The 16,520-nt window shown below is 46.3% G+C and overlaps 1 protein-coding gene across 4 annotated transcripts in view; it reads right to left on the bottom strand.

The window, feature by feature from the left end:
* Positions 1–16,520, bottom strand: part of tho2 (THO complex subunit 2-like protein) — a 113,815-nt gene that overhangs the window by 80,037 nt on the left and 17,258 nt on the right. For all 4 annotated transcript variants that reach the window (XM_055073520.1, XM_050182723.2, XM_050182725.2 and 1 more), the window contains exons 10-13: positions 9,939–10,091; positions 8,219–8,388; positions 2,063–2,407; positions 315–416 (exon numbers count right to left, since the gene is read on the bottom strand). In XM_055073520.1, coding sequence (XP_054929495.1) covers positions 315–416; positions 2,063–2,407; positions 8,219–8,388; positions 9,939–10,091 — 770 coding nt within the window. The remainder of the gene's footprint in view (positions 1–314; positions 417–2,062; positions 2,408–8,218; positions 8,389–9,938; positions 10,092–16,520) is intronic.

Genomic DNA, 16,520 nt, shown 5'->3' with positions numbered 1-16,520 from the left:
TATTGGTGCAAGTGCCAAGTAATATATTTATGTTTGACCTATAACTGTATGGCCTATAATGATTTATAACCAACTCGAGGATGTTAAAAAATATATGGCTTGCAAAGCAACCAAGCTCCAAGACAACACAGATTCACAAAAAATAAAGTCCTATAACAAGAAACTTTGAAAAGACATTTGCCTGGCGGGAATGCCTTTTCAACCCACATGGCAAAAAGAGAGAGATAACAAAAAGGTTTCAGATGGAATATACTGCTAACATCCATAACCTCCACACTTGGTTAAAAATTTTAGGATGATGGACAGACACATACTTCATGATGTATTTAATCTTCTTAAGTGAGTCTGCTTTCACCCTGATGAGAAGAGGATGGCTCTTGTAGGCAGAATTCTTCCAGTGATGGTAAAGAAGGTACCTGAAAAAAAAATAATAATAATCCACAGACCACTGATTATTGGATCTGAGAAGCGATTATGAGCATCCAACTCCTCAAGGAATGTATGAACCGGTAAAAAAAAATTCCCTTGTTGACTTCTGTGAAACACTCTTTGCACTTACAGGCTGATTTGAATATATGAGAACAGAAACCAGGTTGGCTTTCCAGAACCATCACTACTAAGTGATCTCAAACTGCCTCGACCAACCACAATACCTCTCAACAGCAGAGAGAAAGAGTCTACGCACAAGTGTGCAATGCCAGTTTAGACTCCCCTTGTCTAAGAGAAGGGTATATTCAGAAAACATGTTTGCCCCCCTTTGGTCATTGAAATAAAAGAGAGCGGTACATAGCAAGTCTATTGGCCCTTCGTGGGTTCTCAACTAGACAGTTACAGCTCCTAACTCTTTTTATTGTATAATCAGCCAATTATTACTTTGTGGGAATGTCACGTAGAAACAAGTCAACTAGTGCCATGGCATTCTACCTGAATTGACATCTAATTGCAGTGAATGTAGACAATTCATAATTCATGGGTGGTGCTTTGACAAGTGAAGGCTCACAGGCAGCAGATATTTTCATATACAGTCAACTCTTGTTACAACGAACCCTGATAATCGGACAAAAAATGCCCATTTTATCCGAAACGCCTCATTTCCGAGGCTTTGGTCATGATGTGCAACGTCATTGCAAGAGTGAGTGATGAATGTCCAAAATAAGAAAACAAACGAAAAAAGTTGCAGTTTTACCCGAGAGGCGCAACATCGATTGTGATAGCAAATTAGTAGATAGCTATACAAAGTAAAGACAGTAGTTTTATCGGCCGCATAAAGTTCACTTACTAACTAAATCAACAAGCACGGTGTCACGCGCACACAAGTAAACGTGAACACATCTCGCTTGATGATGAGGTTGCTGTCAAGGCGTTGGAGTGAGGAAGCACGGTAGCAGCAGTGAGCGAATTGACCTTTCTGCTGTCTCTCACTTCAACACAAACTAAACGTCTAAAGCACAGCGCATACGAAGCTAATGGCACTGAGTGCACTTGTCCACACCGCAGATCGCTTTCAAGATATGGCACCCGCGCACTGTACCACAAGCAGCAGCCGCTGTCAGAATAGAACCTTTCCTCACCATCGTCACCACCCCTCCCTGCCTTGCGCACAAAAGAAGACGACGCCCTTCCGCCTCGCCTTCCTCCTTCGAGAGTGCCAAATTAAGCCGCGATTGCCGGCTGACCTTCGCAAGTCAGTTGTCAGCCCGTGTCAACTGCAAAGGTCCATTTCATACACCTGATTTTGAAAAAAATTGACACTAATTTCGTCCACTGTAGCCGACAGTCCGTTGTGGCGCGGTCCATTAAAAGCGAACATCGTTGCATTAAAATAGGTAGTGCAAAGTAAGGTCGACATATGGTCCGTTATATCCGAAAGTCTGTTGTACGTGGGTCCGTTGTAACGAGCGTAAACTGTACTGCAATATCCTTGCACTTTCCTTCAGCACCAACTGTCGTTTCTTTCTGTGCACACTGCGCCATTTAAGCATTATGCATTTGCTTAAAAAAGTACAATTTCATACACGAGTTCAAGAAGTTCAACTGTACAGAAAAAAAGAAAGTCACGCACCTTTGCTGGTATGGATAGAGCTTCACAAGAGACCAGATCTCATCAGCAACGCAACAGTTGCAGTCGAGCAGTGACAGAGATGGTAGTAGTGTCTCTCCAAGCAATGTGAGCAGGTCAAAACGGAGGTCTGCTGTGGTGGAGCCTTTCTGGTGAAGGAAAGCCCGCCCCAGACGCACAACTTTCACTATCAGCACAGGATCTATGTGCATCAGAGGACCTAGAGACATGAGCATGGGCAGCACCAGCGTCTGGAATTCGCCAAATGTCTCCACTAGGGGCAGTGGCCGCAGGCCTCCCGATGGCGGATTGTACAGTCGGCGGAAACCCTCTGGCAGTCCGCTGTGCCTGTTGGGCAGAATCGCAACACCAATGTGTTACCACAAGCAAAGACGACTCATTCCTTTGCCAAACAGACAAATGCAGCAAACTCATATATATGCAAACAAACTTTGAAATTCTTATTGGCCTGTTTACGTTGACAATCAACAGCGATCGAACAAGGAATGTCTCAAGCTGAAGCCAACATTTCAGCAAGAGGACTCATTTTCACTACGGCACCAAATGCTTGGCAGCATTTACGTAGCTCACTACCCCATAACCTGAATGTGGGAGAAAAATATGCGGGCAGGAAGTATAAATGTTCATGGGATGGGTTTAACTGCAATAGCAAGAGGGTGGGGAACATTGTGCTGCTGGTTTCTCCAAAAAGTAGGGCTCTTAAAAACAAATTAACAATGCCTGCTTACATATGAAGATTTTCTTTGTTTTCACCAGCTCTACTTCGCCTAGAAAAGCAGTTTTGATGGACCCAGGTGGACCAGTAGCAAGGTCTTTGGTATGTCTTTAGAAGTAGCAACAAATGGAAGTAGATATGTTCCCCTTGGGATAAAATGAGGGTGAGTCAAATTAAGCCTAAGCCTAGGGGCGTGCAAATATCGAAATCTTCTAATACAAATTGGATACAAATAGTTAGCTTCGAGTACCAAATTGAACACTAAATAATGATAGGGACATGCCCTTATTAGCAAGTTTGGTTATTTTAACATGTTGGAACATCACATTTACATATTTGACTCATGTTAACTTGGAAAATTAGGCAATTCCCACTAGCTGTCTGTTCTTGCCAACCTGTGCCTTATTATACAGCATCAAATGCCTGTAAACTCAGAGGATTTGCTTGACAGCAAATGTGATGACATCTAAAACTAAACTGAACTAAATCTAAATTAAAATGAAGAGATGCAGTACTGTTTGCTATGATTGTTGCTTAAAAATAACTCCAAGATCATTGTCTTTTAGTTCCCCTATTTATTCTGCCCCACACAAGCAGGACTTTTGCAGCACAGCTTGTACAGCAAGCCCCTTCTGTTTTCCTTCAGTATGAGCCATCAGACTGACTCACTGTTGTCGAAGTTCTGCATTTGCAAAAATATAACAACCACAAATATATATTATACTACATTATACTACAGGAGCAAGTGAGAGGGCAGCTTCAATTGCATAAAAAACATTTTTGGTTATAACTTCAAGTAAGTGTGTCTAATGCATCCATACTTGTTTAGAATAGCGCTTTCTAGCATATCACATGCAAAGTCATTGTTGTAATGCCCATAGCGGAATGCCCTTCGCCGGCAAAATCAGTACTACAAGTTCCGGGTCTCACTTGGGCACGTATTGCAGTAGTGCACCGGCCATTGCTCTATCCTGAATGTTGTAACAGGCATGCGATACGCTGTGTGGAGGTGCGACATGAGCACTTGGCGGGGAGCTGGCATATTTCCATAGTGAGGCTTTGTGGACAGGCACCGCTGCCAAGGATCGGCCCATCGAAGCTATACTCTCAGAAAGAACATTCTTATTGCGCTTGGATTCTGTTACACAGTCGTCCCCCTCCCCTTTCGTTGTGCTCCAAGTGCACGCTCGCGGTCAGCAAGCTCGTGCACTTTGCTACTGAGAAGCTGGCTTTCCCGCAGAGCTTAGTGCACCTTATGGGCTAACTTTCACTAGCTGCACGAAATCAGTACAAAATTCAGGTTTCACTGTAATGAAATGGGGCATCTACTTAAGAATGGTGTGTGCAGACTGCTTGGTTTGTCTTGAAGAGTCATTCGCAAAACATTCAACAAATGGTAAGCGCGATCATTATTAGCTAGACTTGGCACACGACATATCGCTGCGGCAAGTTCGAGGTGCGATCATTAGGGGGGAAATAAAAAAAATCAGATTTTGACGACAAAATTCAGGGGCGTGATCATTACGTGAGTGCGATCAATATGCGAGTAAATACAATATTCACACACCCCTACTGAAATCTCTTGAGGAATTTTACCAGGTCAATTTACTGGCTACTTAGGTCACTAAAAAGGTCACTACAGTCGAACCCGACTATATCGAACCCGTTTACATCGAATTATTCTATATATCGAACAATTTCTGGGCACGGTATAGTTACAATGAGTATATACAGTGGAACCTCGTTCATACGTTTTTCACCGGACCGAGGAAAAAAACGTAACAGCCAGGAAAATGCAACAGTGAGGAAAGCTCCGAAAATGAATGAAAAAAGTGCAGCTTCAACTATAGACTATTTATTTCCACAAAAAAGTCTAGAATGGTGGCTTGCCGTTTCTTTCGCTCGCTAGAAATCACCACACGTTTCTCAATAGCCTGGAAGGCCACATTGCTGTCAGCGTTGCTGTGAGGTGCGACATACCTGCGGAGGAGGTCCAGAGCCGCGACGGCTCCTCCAAAGCTAGGATTTGGCAACTCCCCGGCATCATGCAGCTTGTGCTCCTCGTCGTCACCGCGCCACGGCAATGGCAACGGACGAAGGAATATCCACGGGAAATGTTGCCCTCTTTGGCGTAATCATGCTAACGTGCTAACGATTGTTTAGTATATCTGCGGAGCGCGCGCGTCCAGGCAGCCCGGTTGCGCGCAGCGCGGCGTGGTTTTGCGAGAAATGTAAGCAACAGAGGAGAGCTAGCCCGATAGGTGGAGCAACGCCATGAGCAACGCCAACTTCCGGCTTCCCTTTAGCTATAGCTTCACAAAGAGTGACGTCAGGGCCTCTCCCGAGTTTCCTTCCTCCGTGAGTCGACCTGTCCAACAAACCATGTGGTGACCGTAATCACAGTGATGATAGTGAGATCATTTTTCACGAATGGCCACCCAGTGGCGACCTCTCGAACTGGCGTGCGGCTTTTTGCAGCCAGTTCCATAGCCAAGCCCGGCCAAGCCCGGTCAAAACTCGTAAAAAGCCAAAATGGCGGTTGGAGCGCGTTGCCTACTTTAGCCCAGGCGGGTTCGGGTTGCGACGCATCATGCGGGAACGTTTTCACAGCTACTACGTAACAGCGGGGTTCCTTATACATTGGATCCTATGGAAGCTATGCCGGGACCGGATGAAAACGACGTAGCAGCCGGGAAACCGCAGCAGTGAGGAACGTAACAGCGGGGTTCTACTGTATAGCAAAAGTTACGTTTACATCGAACAAAAATAGCAGCGGCTCCCACTACAGTCGCCGACCGTTTATTCGGACCTCACGGGGACTACGGAAATGTCCGAATAAACAGGTGTCCGAAAAAGCAGATTAAGAAAAAAAATGAAATCCTTTATTTCCACACACTTATTCGGGCTTGGCAGTAGGCTTGAAGAAATCGTGAATGCGCCGTTGCACGCTGTTCCTTTTACGTGCAATCAGATAAGTGTGAATCTCGGAGAGGGTCGTACGGTCACTATAGGCGGCTGAAAGCACAGTCATTGCTTGTACACGCTCCGCATCCGACGGCAGCATAGCACATGGTGCGTCATCTTCCGACTCGGAGTCATTGTCCGGCGGTGCAGCAGAAACCTGACGAATGATCTTCGGGTCGTCGAGTTCTGCGCATGTCAGTACAACAGTGTCAGCACCGTGAAACTGTCAAATGAAACGGTGTCCGGAATCGCAATGCAACCGCTGCGCAGGCCTTGGCAGAACATTTTCCGCGTCAGTAGGTAGCACATCGGAAGGCGACAAATCTTAGGCCTCCCGGCACCCGCTTGCCGGCATTCCCCAGCGCAGTCTGCGCGGGCACTGTCGGCGCCATTAGACACTTGACACGGTGTTTCCGTATGCCGCGTTGGATCACCGGAACCTCGACACAGCACACAAAGCAAACACCACCATGCTGACACCAGTCTAACAAACGAAAAACGTGCCCTACTCGCAGCGTCATGCGCGAAGAAACAAATCAGCTGATGGATTGTCTTGACATGGCTTACTAAGGTGAAACCGGAACTGCTGTGGAGCCATTCTATCAAATCAGGCAGAAACGATGATGATGAGAGGGGATTTGCAGTAGCGCCACTTCACGGGCCAGCATGAAGGCTCCGTTCGAAACAAAAATGGCGTTCAGCAAGTCGAACCATGCACCGGTCAGAGTTGGTGCATGGTGCTCTCAATCGACTTGGCTCAAGGAGTGTCCAAAAAATCAGACGAGAGGTTGCAAGGTGTCCGAACTTTCGGCAATTGTTATACATTATGGTCTATGGGGAGAATGGTAGTGCCGCGAAGCAGACTGAATAATCGAGCATGTCTGAATTTTTGGAGTCCGGAAAATCAGTCGGCGACTGTATATCGAACGTCGAGCTGCGGAAAAGTGCCCCCAGAAGTTGGCTTTCCCTTGCGGTTGCGGGGAAACCCGACGACACGGCTCCATCCAATCGCTCTTCCTACCGTGACCGCGCTGCTTCGAACGAGCTGTCGACACCCTCCTGCAAAAAATGATCCTGGCCCACCCGCAGCGTTTGCTCAAACAGCCAATCAGAGGCTCTTGTGCCCTTGTCGTGCAAAATGGCGAAAGTGCGAGTTGTCTCGGTGCTTTTCTGGTCCAATGTGTGTGTGCCTTGTGGGCCTTCCCCAGTAGTGTTGCCGTGATGAAGCGGCAGAATTTGCCTTTCGTCGTGAAGCTCGAAATCATAAATCGGGTCGAACGCGGTGAGAAGTCGGATGTGTCCCCGCAGCGTGAATGATTCCAAGGAACTCTCGGGACGATCTTGAAGAATAAGGGGGAAATTAGGGCTAAAGCGGCCAAACTCTTCCCCGGTGCCCGTGGCGCAAGACGCATACGCACGGCCGTGTACGAGTGGTTCATCCGAAATTGCTTCAGCTGTGCCGGCTTCCGCGTGCTCGGTGATGACTGTAAATTCTGGTGAATGCGACGCAGACGTTGCCGGTGTTGCCGAAACTTGGTGCGAGCTGTCAGAATTTCCGGAAGCTGTTGACGAATCAACAGTGGACGAGTTTGTGAGTGCAAATGATGGTGTCGAGACAACAAGAGAGCCCGAAAACGAAGACTACATTACCGACATCGTACCGAGCACAAGTGAAAGTGGGCACAATGAGGAAATCAACGACAGTCCTTTGCGTACATCCTCCGAAGTGATTGGTGCGCTCGCACTAGTCCGGTGCTTCTGCGCGAATGCGGAAGGTTGCGGCCTCAGCTGCTCCCGACTCCTTGGACAATGTAGAGAAGTATGTGCGGCGCAGGCAGCGAAATTGCCCAAGCAGAAAGAAATGCAGGACTATTTCATGCTAAACTAAGCTAATTTCAGCAATAAAGTGATTTTATAAATGGTATGTGCTTTTATGGCATCCAATTATTCAGCAGGCTTATATCGAATTATGCTCTATATCGAACTGATCGGCGTCTTTTTGCGAGTTCGATATAGCCGGCATCGGCTGTAATACTGAATTCCAATGGCAGATTTGGAGCACTTCCAGAGCAAAGTTTTCTGCTCCTGTTCCAATGGCAAATTGAGAGCACTCACGGAGGCGAAATCACTTTGTGGAGCAAGCCAAAGCATTTCCCTTGATATTTCCCATTTCTTCCCAGCATGCCTCTAGGTCTCTGCCTACGCCAATATCGACAGATCCAATGGATGTTGCCATATCGCGCTATGCGCTTTTGCTCGTGCTGCTTCAGGGCAACAGCCATCAATGTGAAAGTTCAAGTTCGAACAGTGTAGGGATGAATCTGGCCGCGAAGCTGACGCCACCACTAACAAGCGAGCCTTCGATATCACGTTTTGCCTTCCTACCAAGGGATCAAAAGTAGTCAGTTACATCGAGGACATTGCTTGCTACTACTGGCCAAACATGCAAGGTATCTTACTTGGAGTACAGCGGTTCCACCAGGGTGTGCACCAGCAGGCACAGCCGACGGGCAATGTGAGGCTGAGAAACAGCGTAGTGTTCGGGCAGCCGCTGCATCAGCTTCTGAGCATTGAGCCAGTCGCCCACCTCTAGCAGAGCCTCGCACAGGCCAAGCTTTTGGTTCTCCTCCTGCAAAAAAAAAACAGCAGAATGGCCCACTTCCTCCATAAAGTGCTGATGATGAATGTTGTGTTTTGCGGCACAAGGGCTAAATGTGGCCGAAGAACACTAGGCTGGTGCTAATGAGTGTGGAGTGGAATCATGAATAACGTGAGGCAGATGTTACGTGGCTGTAAAGGGGTCTAAAAAAAAAAAAAAAGAGTTGCTGAAATGTGCATAAAACCTATATGAGATAAAATTATGCCAATGGTTAATGAGCTGTACAATGGGCACAAAAGATACATTTGAAATAATGATGATATAGTAAAATGTGTCATAGATAAACATTTGCAAGAAACACTACTGCCTTAGAACCCTTGAGATGCAAGGGCCTGGAGGCATGTGCTGTAAATTTATGGGGCTAAAAACATGCAATTTGACATCATTAAAACAACATAGTGGTGTGAAAGAACGGTTCTGCCCTAAGAAGCATGATGAAGAGGGCTACAATGGCAGTATGCTACAGGGAAATAGTTTCTTCTCTCTCTTTCAGCTTCCCAACACTCCACGAGCACATGGAGTACGGTGAGCCTCTCACTACATCTACCACAAGTTGGAGATTCATTGCCAGTCAGTAGAAAATTGTGAGTACCATATGCGTGTCCTATTCTGAGCCGACAGAATAGGACATCAGTTCGTCAGTTTCTGTAATGGAGGGCCAGAAACCAAACATTGGCTTAATCCAGTGGAGCTTATTATTTCCTTCATTGTCTCACAAGCATTGCCAGTGGCTTTGCAGTTTCGTTCGCAATAAAGGCTTGAGATCTGTAGCAGGAATAGCAGCGGTAGGATTAGCAGCCTGAGATGTAATTGATGTGGCCATTTCGTCTGCCGGCACATTACCCTCGATGCATCTATGGCTAGGAACAAAGCATATCACATATCTACAAGATGAATAAATATTGCACAAGTATGAGTAAAGCTGAATAAAAACTGGATTTCTATGTTTTCTTAAAGACATCAGTGCTCTTACGACACTTAACCAGTCTGTGAATATTACTGCTTTCTCTAGTCTTAATTTCTTTATGTGTTTAACCGCAGACAGTACTGCATAGGTTTCTGCAGTAAAGATCAGTATCGCAGCCACTACTAGCCGCACCAGTAGCTAACTAAAGTAAACGAGCGACATCACCATTTTGACCTGTGTCGCATTGGCGTGACGTTATCGTAATGGCATGACACAGGTGATGCCACTATAGTGCCGCTTTCAAACGAAATGTTATGCTAGCCACAGAGGCATCGCCAAATGTTTAAGCTCAAGATTAACTCATGATCTGAAGCTCATGATCATGGTCATGATTAACGAAAACATGAGCTCCTCAGTCTCTCTACTTGTTCAAGAAATGGTTTGAAGTACAGCCCATGCCCGTTAAAACAAACCCGCGCACACCATACTTTCGGATGTAACAGGCGATTCTTCTCACTTGGTTTTGTCTGCCTATGCTATCAATGCAACAAGTTCCACTTCTAAAGAATCTCGGGTACAACTACCAAGTTCCTCATAACCAGATAAGACTTACCAAAGTCAGGTCATCATCCTTGTCCTCATCTTTCTTCTCTTCCTCTTTCTTCTCAGAGGACATGATCACCATTGCCGAGCGTTTTGCATATTGCAAGGCTGCATTTTCCTCCTTCTTGTGTTGCTTAGCCAAGGCTGCATCATCTGGAAGCAGCTGCATGGACAAGATAACCAAAGCATCAACACAGAGGTTTAAACACAAAGGATGATCCTGCAAAATGCACATGCCTAAACCATTAAGTGTCTCGGATGAGCTCAGGTTGTTAACACAATCATGGTTAATTTTGACTTGAGTGTGTCAACGGCAAAAATCACGTTTTCAAAGCAATTTAGACGAACTCAGCATGTCCACTTAGTTTTTCTTTTTTTGCTAGAACAGAAGCAGCTGCAGTGCCAGCATTTGAAATCTATGGTTATTTCATATTTTTTTTTTTTTTACAACATAGACGTCAGCACTTTTTCATCACGTCGAAGGCCACATTGATTCAGTCTGTGTTCTGCAACATAAATGGCAGCCAGTTCATCAGCGCTGGAGGGGTGTGTTTACTGCGGTCTTTGTTTTCCACTTACAGTTGAATCCACTTATAAAGAACTTGATATTTCCAGGAAAAGTGGTCATTTTACCTGTAGTTCTTTATATGTGGACTCGCCCTTCAAAACACCCATGAATTAATGATACTAGCTGGCATCGGCAGTTACGACTCGACACCACCTTGGTCTCAAAATAGGACTTTCAGTACCTTTATTTTAGTTCCCGGCACTTTTCACGTCTAACTGCAAATTTTAATTAAAGGGGCCTTGAAACACTTTTTATTGAAGTATAGAAAGGCATTTGAAGTGAAAAAAGGCTATTTCAGAAATACTATGCCGCATAAAGTACTTCAATGCATTCAGCAGAAGTGCAGTTACTGGCAATCAAATACGACCTCCACAGCGGGGCACGCTCACAACGCTCTGCCTTCTAAATGTCACCGAGGCGCGCAGTTAAAATTTCATTTTGGATGTTAATGTTGTGGGGTTCTCACCCATGCTCGTGGAACAAAGGAACGACAACACAGTAGTGCAAACAATCACAAGGGCATTTATTGCACCTTTCATAGACTAATGCCTGCTGGCCTCGTTGCTATCCACAAAACATGCCGATGGGCGCGCAACAAATCGCGGAAGTCCGGCTCACTGCGACTGGAGAACAAGCAAACATGTTCGCTCCATGCTTAACACCAACGCCTGGTCGTTCGCGCGTACGGTCACACGAACGGTGGTGCATTCGAACTATCGTGTTCGTCCACTCCGGGGTAGGCCTCGCGTGACGGTCTCGCAGAAGCATGGATCGGCACACACGCAGAACGTCCGCACCACTTTCCGACCCCCAGCCAAAGAGGAAGAGCCTTCTCCTTTTTGCACCCAAGTAACCCCGCCGTTAGGTGGCATTAGCAGAGTAACACTCGCGCCATCTCTCGTACTACTTTGCAAGCATACCGACCGCCGCAGTAAAGCCACACGGCGAAGCAGGAGACAGGAGCTATGCAAGAAAACAACATATCAGGGGACGCGCGAGAGCTGCGCATCCCCACAATGTAAACAGTCCAACTTCCGCCTTTGGTGCCTACGACGCCCGAAACATAAGCCAAACGCAGTTGTTCTCAGCGAGCCGCAGTGTGCTTAGCCAGTGGACTCGTGGCGGCACCCCGTGGCGGCCATGGTATTAAAAATTAAATTATGGGGTTTTACGTGCCAAAACCACTTTCTGATTATGAGGCACGCCGTAGTGGAGGACTCCGGAAATTTCGACCACCTGGGGTTCTTTAACGTGCACCTAAATCTAAGTACACAGGTGTTTTCGCATTTCGCCCCCATCGGAATGCGGCCGCCGTGGCCGGGATTCGATCCCGCGACCTCATGCTCAGCAGCCCAACACCATAGCCACTGAGCAACCACGGCGGGTAAGGCGGCCATGGTATCTACGCTATGCAGCGGACTGCAGCTTGATGTCAACTATCAGCCAATAGCAGCCGTCTAAGGGAATGACGAAATAGTGTGTCCAATGACGAAATAATGCCTCTGAAAGAGAGCGAGGACAGGGCCTTCTGTTGAAAAGAGAGCACTTGAAAGAAAGGTGACTTCGCGATCCGCTTGCCAGCTCCATGCACCACGTACGACAGCAAAACCTGGCTGAGATGTTCAGAGCAGCATATGCTACCCGCGGACTATGTGATTCCACCAAGGCCGAGGGGTGGTTCAGAGTCCCTTTAAGAATGTAATTTAAAGAGCGAAATATGGCATCGTAGCCCCTTCGAAACGGCACTCGTGGCCTGTTCCAATCACCTGCCATTTCGAAACTATGAGCATGTCCACCGCCATTTTTTCGCCGACATTGTGATATATTTTACCATCTGCGGGACGAGTGAATTCTGCATACGATAATGAAGTGTTCTAGCTGGCTGAAAGTGGAAACTACTGCAGCCTGCCGGCATTTTGCATAGGTGTTGCTGTTACGGCTGCAGAACCACAAAGTTATGCTTCATTATTTTACTTCGGCCAAAAAAGTTTGAAGCTCGAGAGGTAGAACACCAATGGAAGCCGTTATCAGTAATAGCCTAAACGAAGCATCGATGAACCATACCCACCGACTTTTGCAACATTGCGTAGCAGTAGCGCATCGTGCAGTGTTCACGCCGGCTTGGGGGACGTAAATATCTATAGTAACACTTTAGCAGCTGTTCGTTCAAATTGGTTCTAATAGCATACTATCGCACTTAGTATGAGCAACAAAGCGCGACGGTTCAACACACACTTTAACGTGGTAGCTCATACTGAGCGTCATATAACATAAAGTAGTGCATGTGGTGCTGCACAGAGAACTGCGCAAAAATGAGTGCCACCGACATAGCTTCCGACATTGGTGCCACATGGAGAAATCCACACTAGGGTGTTGCCATCGTGGCTTTTGAGAGTGGAGGCCACATCTGCCGTGCTGCTTTGCCGTGAAGCATGCTGGAGACACACCGCGAAAGCCTGGTTACCGTAGAATAGCTGAATGTGACTATCCTCATGGCTTCTAAAATCTGCATGCAGCACTCGCTTATCTCGGCAGTCAAATCTTTGTCGCGGTCAACTGGAGCAAGGGAGCAGAGGACTTCGTGTGCGCCCTCCTTTAACAGCGGCCAGCTTTAAAGTGTTTATCATAGAGAAACGAGTGTGTTTGTTGTAAAGGTACATCACTTTAAAAAGGTTCATTATATCTGGATGCAGTTTCGATAGGCAGTGTTAGAAAATCGTAAATACCGCGAAATGTGGTCGTTATAACCGATACATTGTTATACACGAGATCGTTATAAGCGAGTTTGACTGTACATAGATGGCAGCGATTTGTCAGTGCTCATAGACAATGTTTATGGAATCGCACGCTTTTTTTGCCTTCTGGCAGATTTGGAATGATGACGCCACATATATCAGTACAGTTGAGCCCACTTATAACGATACCGGTTTTAACAACAGAGAGATTTAGGTTAGGGGACGCAAGCGGCTTGCGTCCCCTAATCTAAAATTCTCTAATTTATCGGTTATTACAATAAGAAGCTGCTGCACCGTCAACTTTTGCATATTTCCTATGGGAGAAATAACCCGCTTACTAGAATGCACCCATGCCGCATCATCGGTCATAACGATGAAGTCTGGCTGCTGGGTGTCTGTGCCAAAAGGTAATGGAATGTGAAATCCTTGAAAAGAAAAATGAAAAAGTGAAATGCGAGCTGCTGCACAATCTTCCACTACCTTAACTGCCGCCGCGTACTTTTCTGCATCAACAGCCTCGTGCGCATCTCTTCCATCGCCCTTCTAGCCCTCCGAACACAAATGGGCTGCACACATAGCTCTACACTGCGCCACGGTCCGAAACACATATGGGCCGCGCCAACTGCGCTGACAACGCTGCTCCCAGATTGCTCAATGGGCCCTCATTCTGCACAATTATGCTAACGAATTAAGTCGCATGTGCTTGTCTTTGTTTGTTGCGTCAGTCATTCCTGGCCATGTGCTTTCTCAGCCTTGTTTGAAGATGGCTGATCGGCCCGCTGATCCGCAGTGGACGACATTGCCGGTGAAAAGAAAGTGCACTGCTATAGATTTGGAAACAAAATGCTTCTAACCGATGAGACGATCGTCACGAACATGCTTGCATCAGATAGCGACACTGACCGCCACGACGGCAGCACTGACACGGTAGGGCATGCTGCCTCAACATTGTCCCTGCGGGAGGCCCTGTAGATGATTCAGTCCTTCAGGGGCTAGTTCTCGCAAGGGACCTTCTGCTGCACTATATGGAGCACCTGGATGCCTTGGAGAAGGATGTCAGCAAGCTTCTCGTGAAGCACATGGCGAGATGCTTGTGGCAATCTCATCCCAGCGTTTCTTATAGATTTCTCAAGCTGAGATGCTGCCATGGCAACCTTCCCACATTTCTTAAAAGGCACCTTTAGGGGCCACCAAAATGATGCCTCTGCGTAGCTTGTACGTTTCTGGCTGCCGGTGATCCCTCTTTGCAGTTGTTACAGCAGTGCCATTCTTGATTGCCGGAAGCCGCGGCTTTGTTAACACGTGATTGGAGTGCGCATGAAGCACAGTTCAACACAATCAGAAGCCAGACGGAGGAAGGTGGTGGGGAGGGGCACTGGTCTCCTTTCCATTAGTTTTCTCACAACTCTTCCATCCCTCTATTTTAACTTTTTTTCGTACAACCCGGTTATGGAATTTTCGTGGCACTTGGATATTGTTATAAGTGGGTTCAACTGCATTTGTTGCATAGTGAGGAGGTAAAATGAGTTTCCCACGTTTAAAACAAGAACCAAATTGGTTGAAAAAGCTTTAGAAGGGTTTTTGATGGAGCAACATTTGAAAATAAGCCATTAAATAAAGTAAAATAAGGTAACTATACGTCAATATAACACTTAATGGTTAAGGGTCAACTGAAAAAATATTTCACTTTAGCTAAAATTTGTTATGAGTGAGTGGCAGACAGTATTGAAGCAATCTTGACAAAACTACAAAGCTGGCAATTGTCTAATTTTTATATTTACAGTCTTTGTACCAGCTAAGCAAACAACGTGTGCACCTGGTTGTTAGCGGATATGATAAAAATCCCAGACCATTGCCTCCCGACGTTTTCAGCATGCCATACAAGCAATATAATCTTGAAAATCATACTGAGGAGCCATGCTGGTTTTGAACGTTCTGGGTTCAGCATGATTTCTGGAAAGCAACAATGCTGGCATGGAGACTGAATCTAGGCAGCTTTTTGTGCAATCCAATAATTCTTTTGCAGTTGCCCTTTGATAGACTTCTCGCAGAATGGCGGCAGACAAGTCTGCACATTGGGTTTCAGCTGCCATCGTGAAGAAATGTGTGGCCGTGTGCAGGACGCACGTAGGAAGCTTGTGGGCCGCACTGGCTCTGTTACAAGACAGGTAGATCCTTTGTCTGCATGCCACACTAATTCTAACAGAACTAAAAGCGACGCCTACAGCGCACACATGGCTGGTTTTCTGCTTTTCACACTCATGAGCTACAGCGCCATTGTGAGCTGTGTGTCACTTGCCTAAAGCCGTGTAGGCAATAGCAGTCCCATTTTTTTAACCAAGCATGATACGATGGGCAGTGGTGGCTGTGACAAGCTGACCCGATTACTGTATTTACTCGCATAATGATTGCACTCGTGTAATGATCGCACCCCTGATTTTTTTTGTCAAAATTCGATTTTTTTTTTCCCCGTGTAATGATCGCACTTTGAACTTGTCGCAGCGATATGTCGCATGCCAAGTCTAGCTAATGATGATCGCGCTTATTCTTTGTTAAATGCTACACGAACGACTCTTGAAGACATACCAAGCGGTCTGCACGCACCCAACATTCTTAAGCAGATGCCCCATTTCATTACTTTCATCACTTCCCGCACTTCCATGACAAAAAGAGGTACAACCAAACTTGCCTTTATTATGTGTAGGCTTTATAATGGTTGTGGTCAACAACCAAAAAGGCGCCTTTCGATTCTTCTCATCTGCACTCGTGGGCACGCAACAAATCGCGAGCAGCAACGATAGTAGCCACGTTTACACTGATACGTTAGAAGTGTACCCTATTCATACGCCGACGCTTCTAACACAGCCAAGATATCCGCCCACCCTTAGCGGAAATGTGCCATATTAGGATAGTAGTGAAGACAGATGCTGCAGTTTCCGCAGCATGCCGGCCATCTGTTTCTATATCACTGGCAGCTAAGCGCGCCCATTTGTTTCTGTCCCCTCTAAGTAGACATGGCTACATTAGTGCCGCAAACTTGCCGATATTAACAATATTATTCATCACTGATACGGAAGAAACTGTTTCCATGCACGGAATGTACTCAGGAGAAGGAAAAAAAATCGCGTTCAGTACGTTCGGCTTGCTTTGCCAGCCGCCTATTTGTTGACCTGTTGTCATCCCGCAGCAAACGCGGGACGAAATTTTTTTTCTTTTTGCGGGAAATTTAACATGCGTAATGATCGCACCCCTGAATTTGCGTCAATTTTTTTTACAAGAAAGTGCGATC

This window comes from Dermacentor andersoni, chromosome 4 (genome assembly GCF_023375885.2).
Source record: "Dermacentor andersoni chromosome 4, qqDerAnde1_hic_scaffold, whole genome shotgun sequence".
NCBI lineage: Eukaryota > Metazoa > Arthropoda > Arachnida > Ixodida > Ixodidae > Dermacentor > Dermacentor andersoni.
This window is presented reverse-complemented; position numbering and strand designations above follow the sequence as displayed.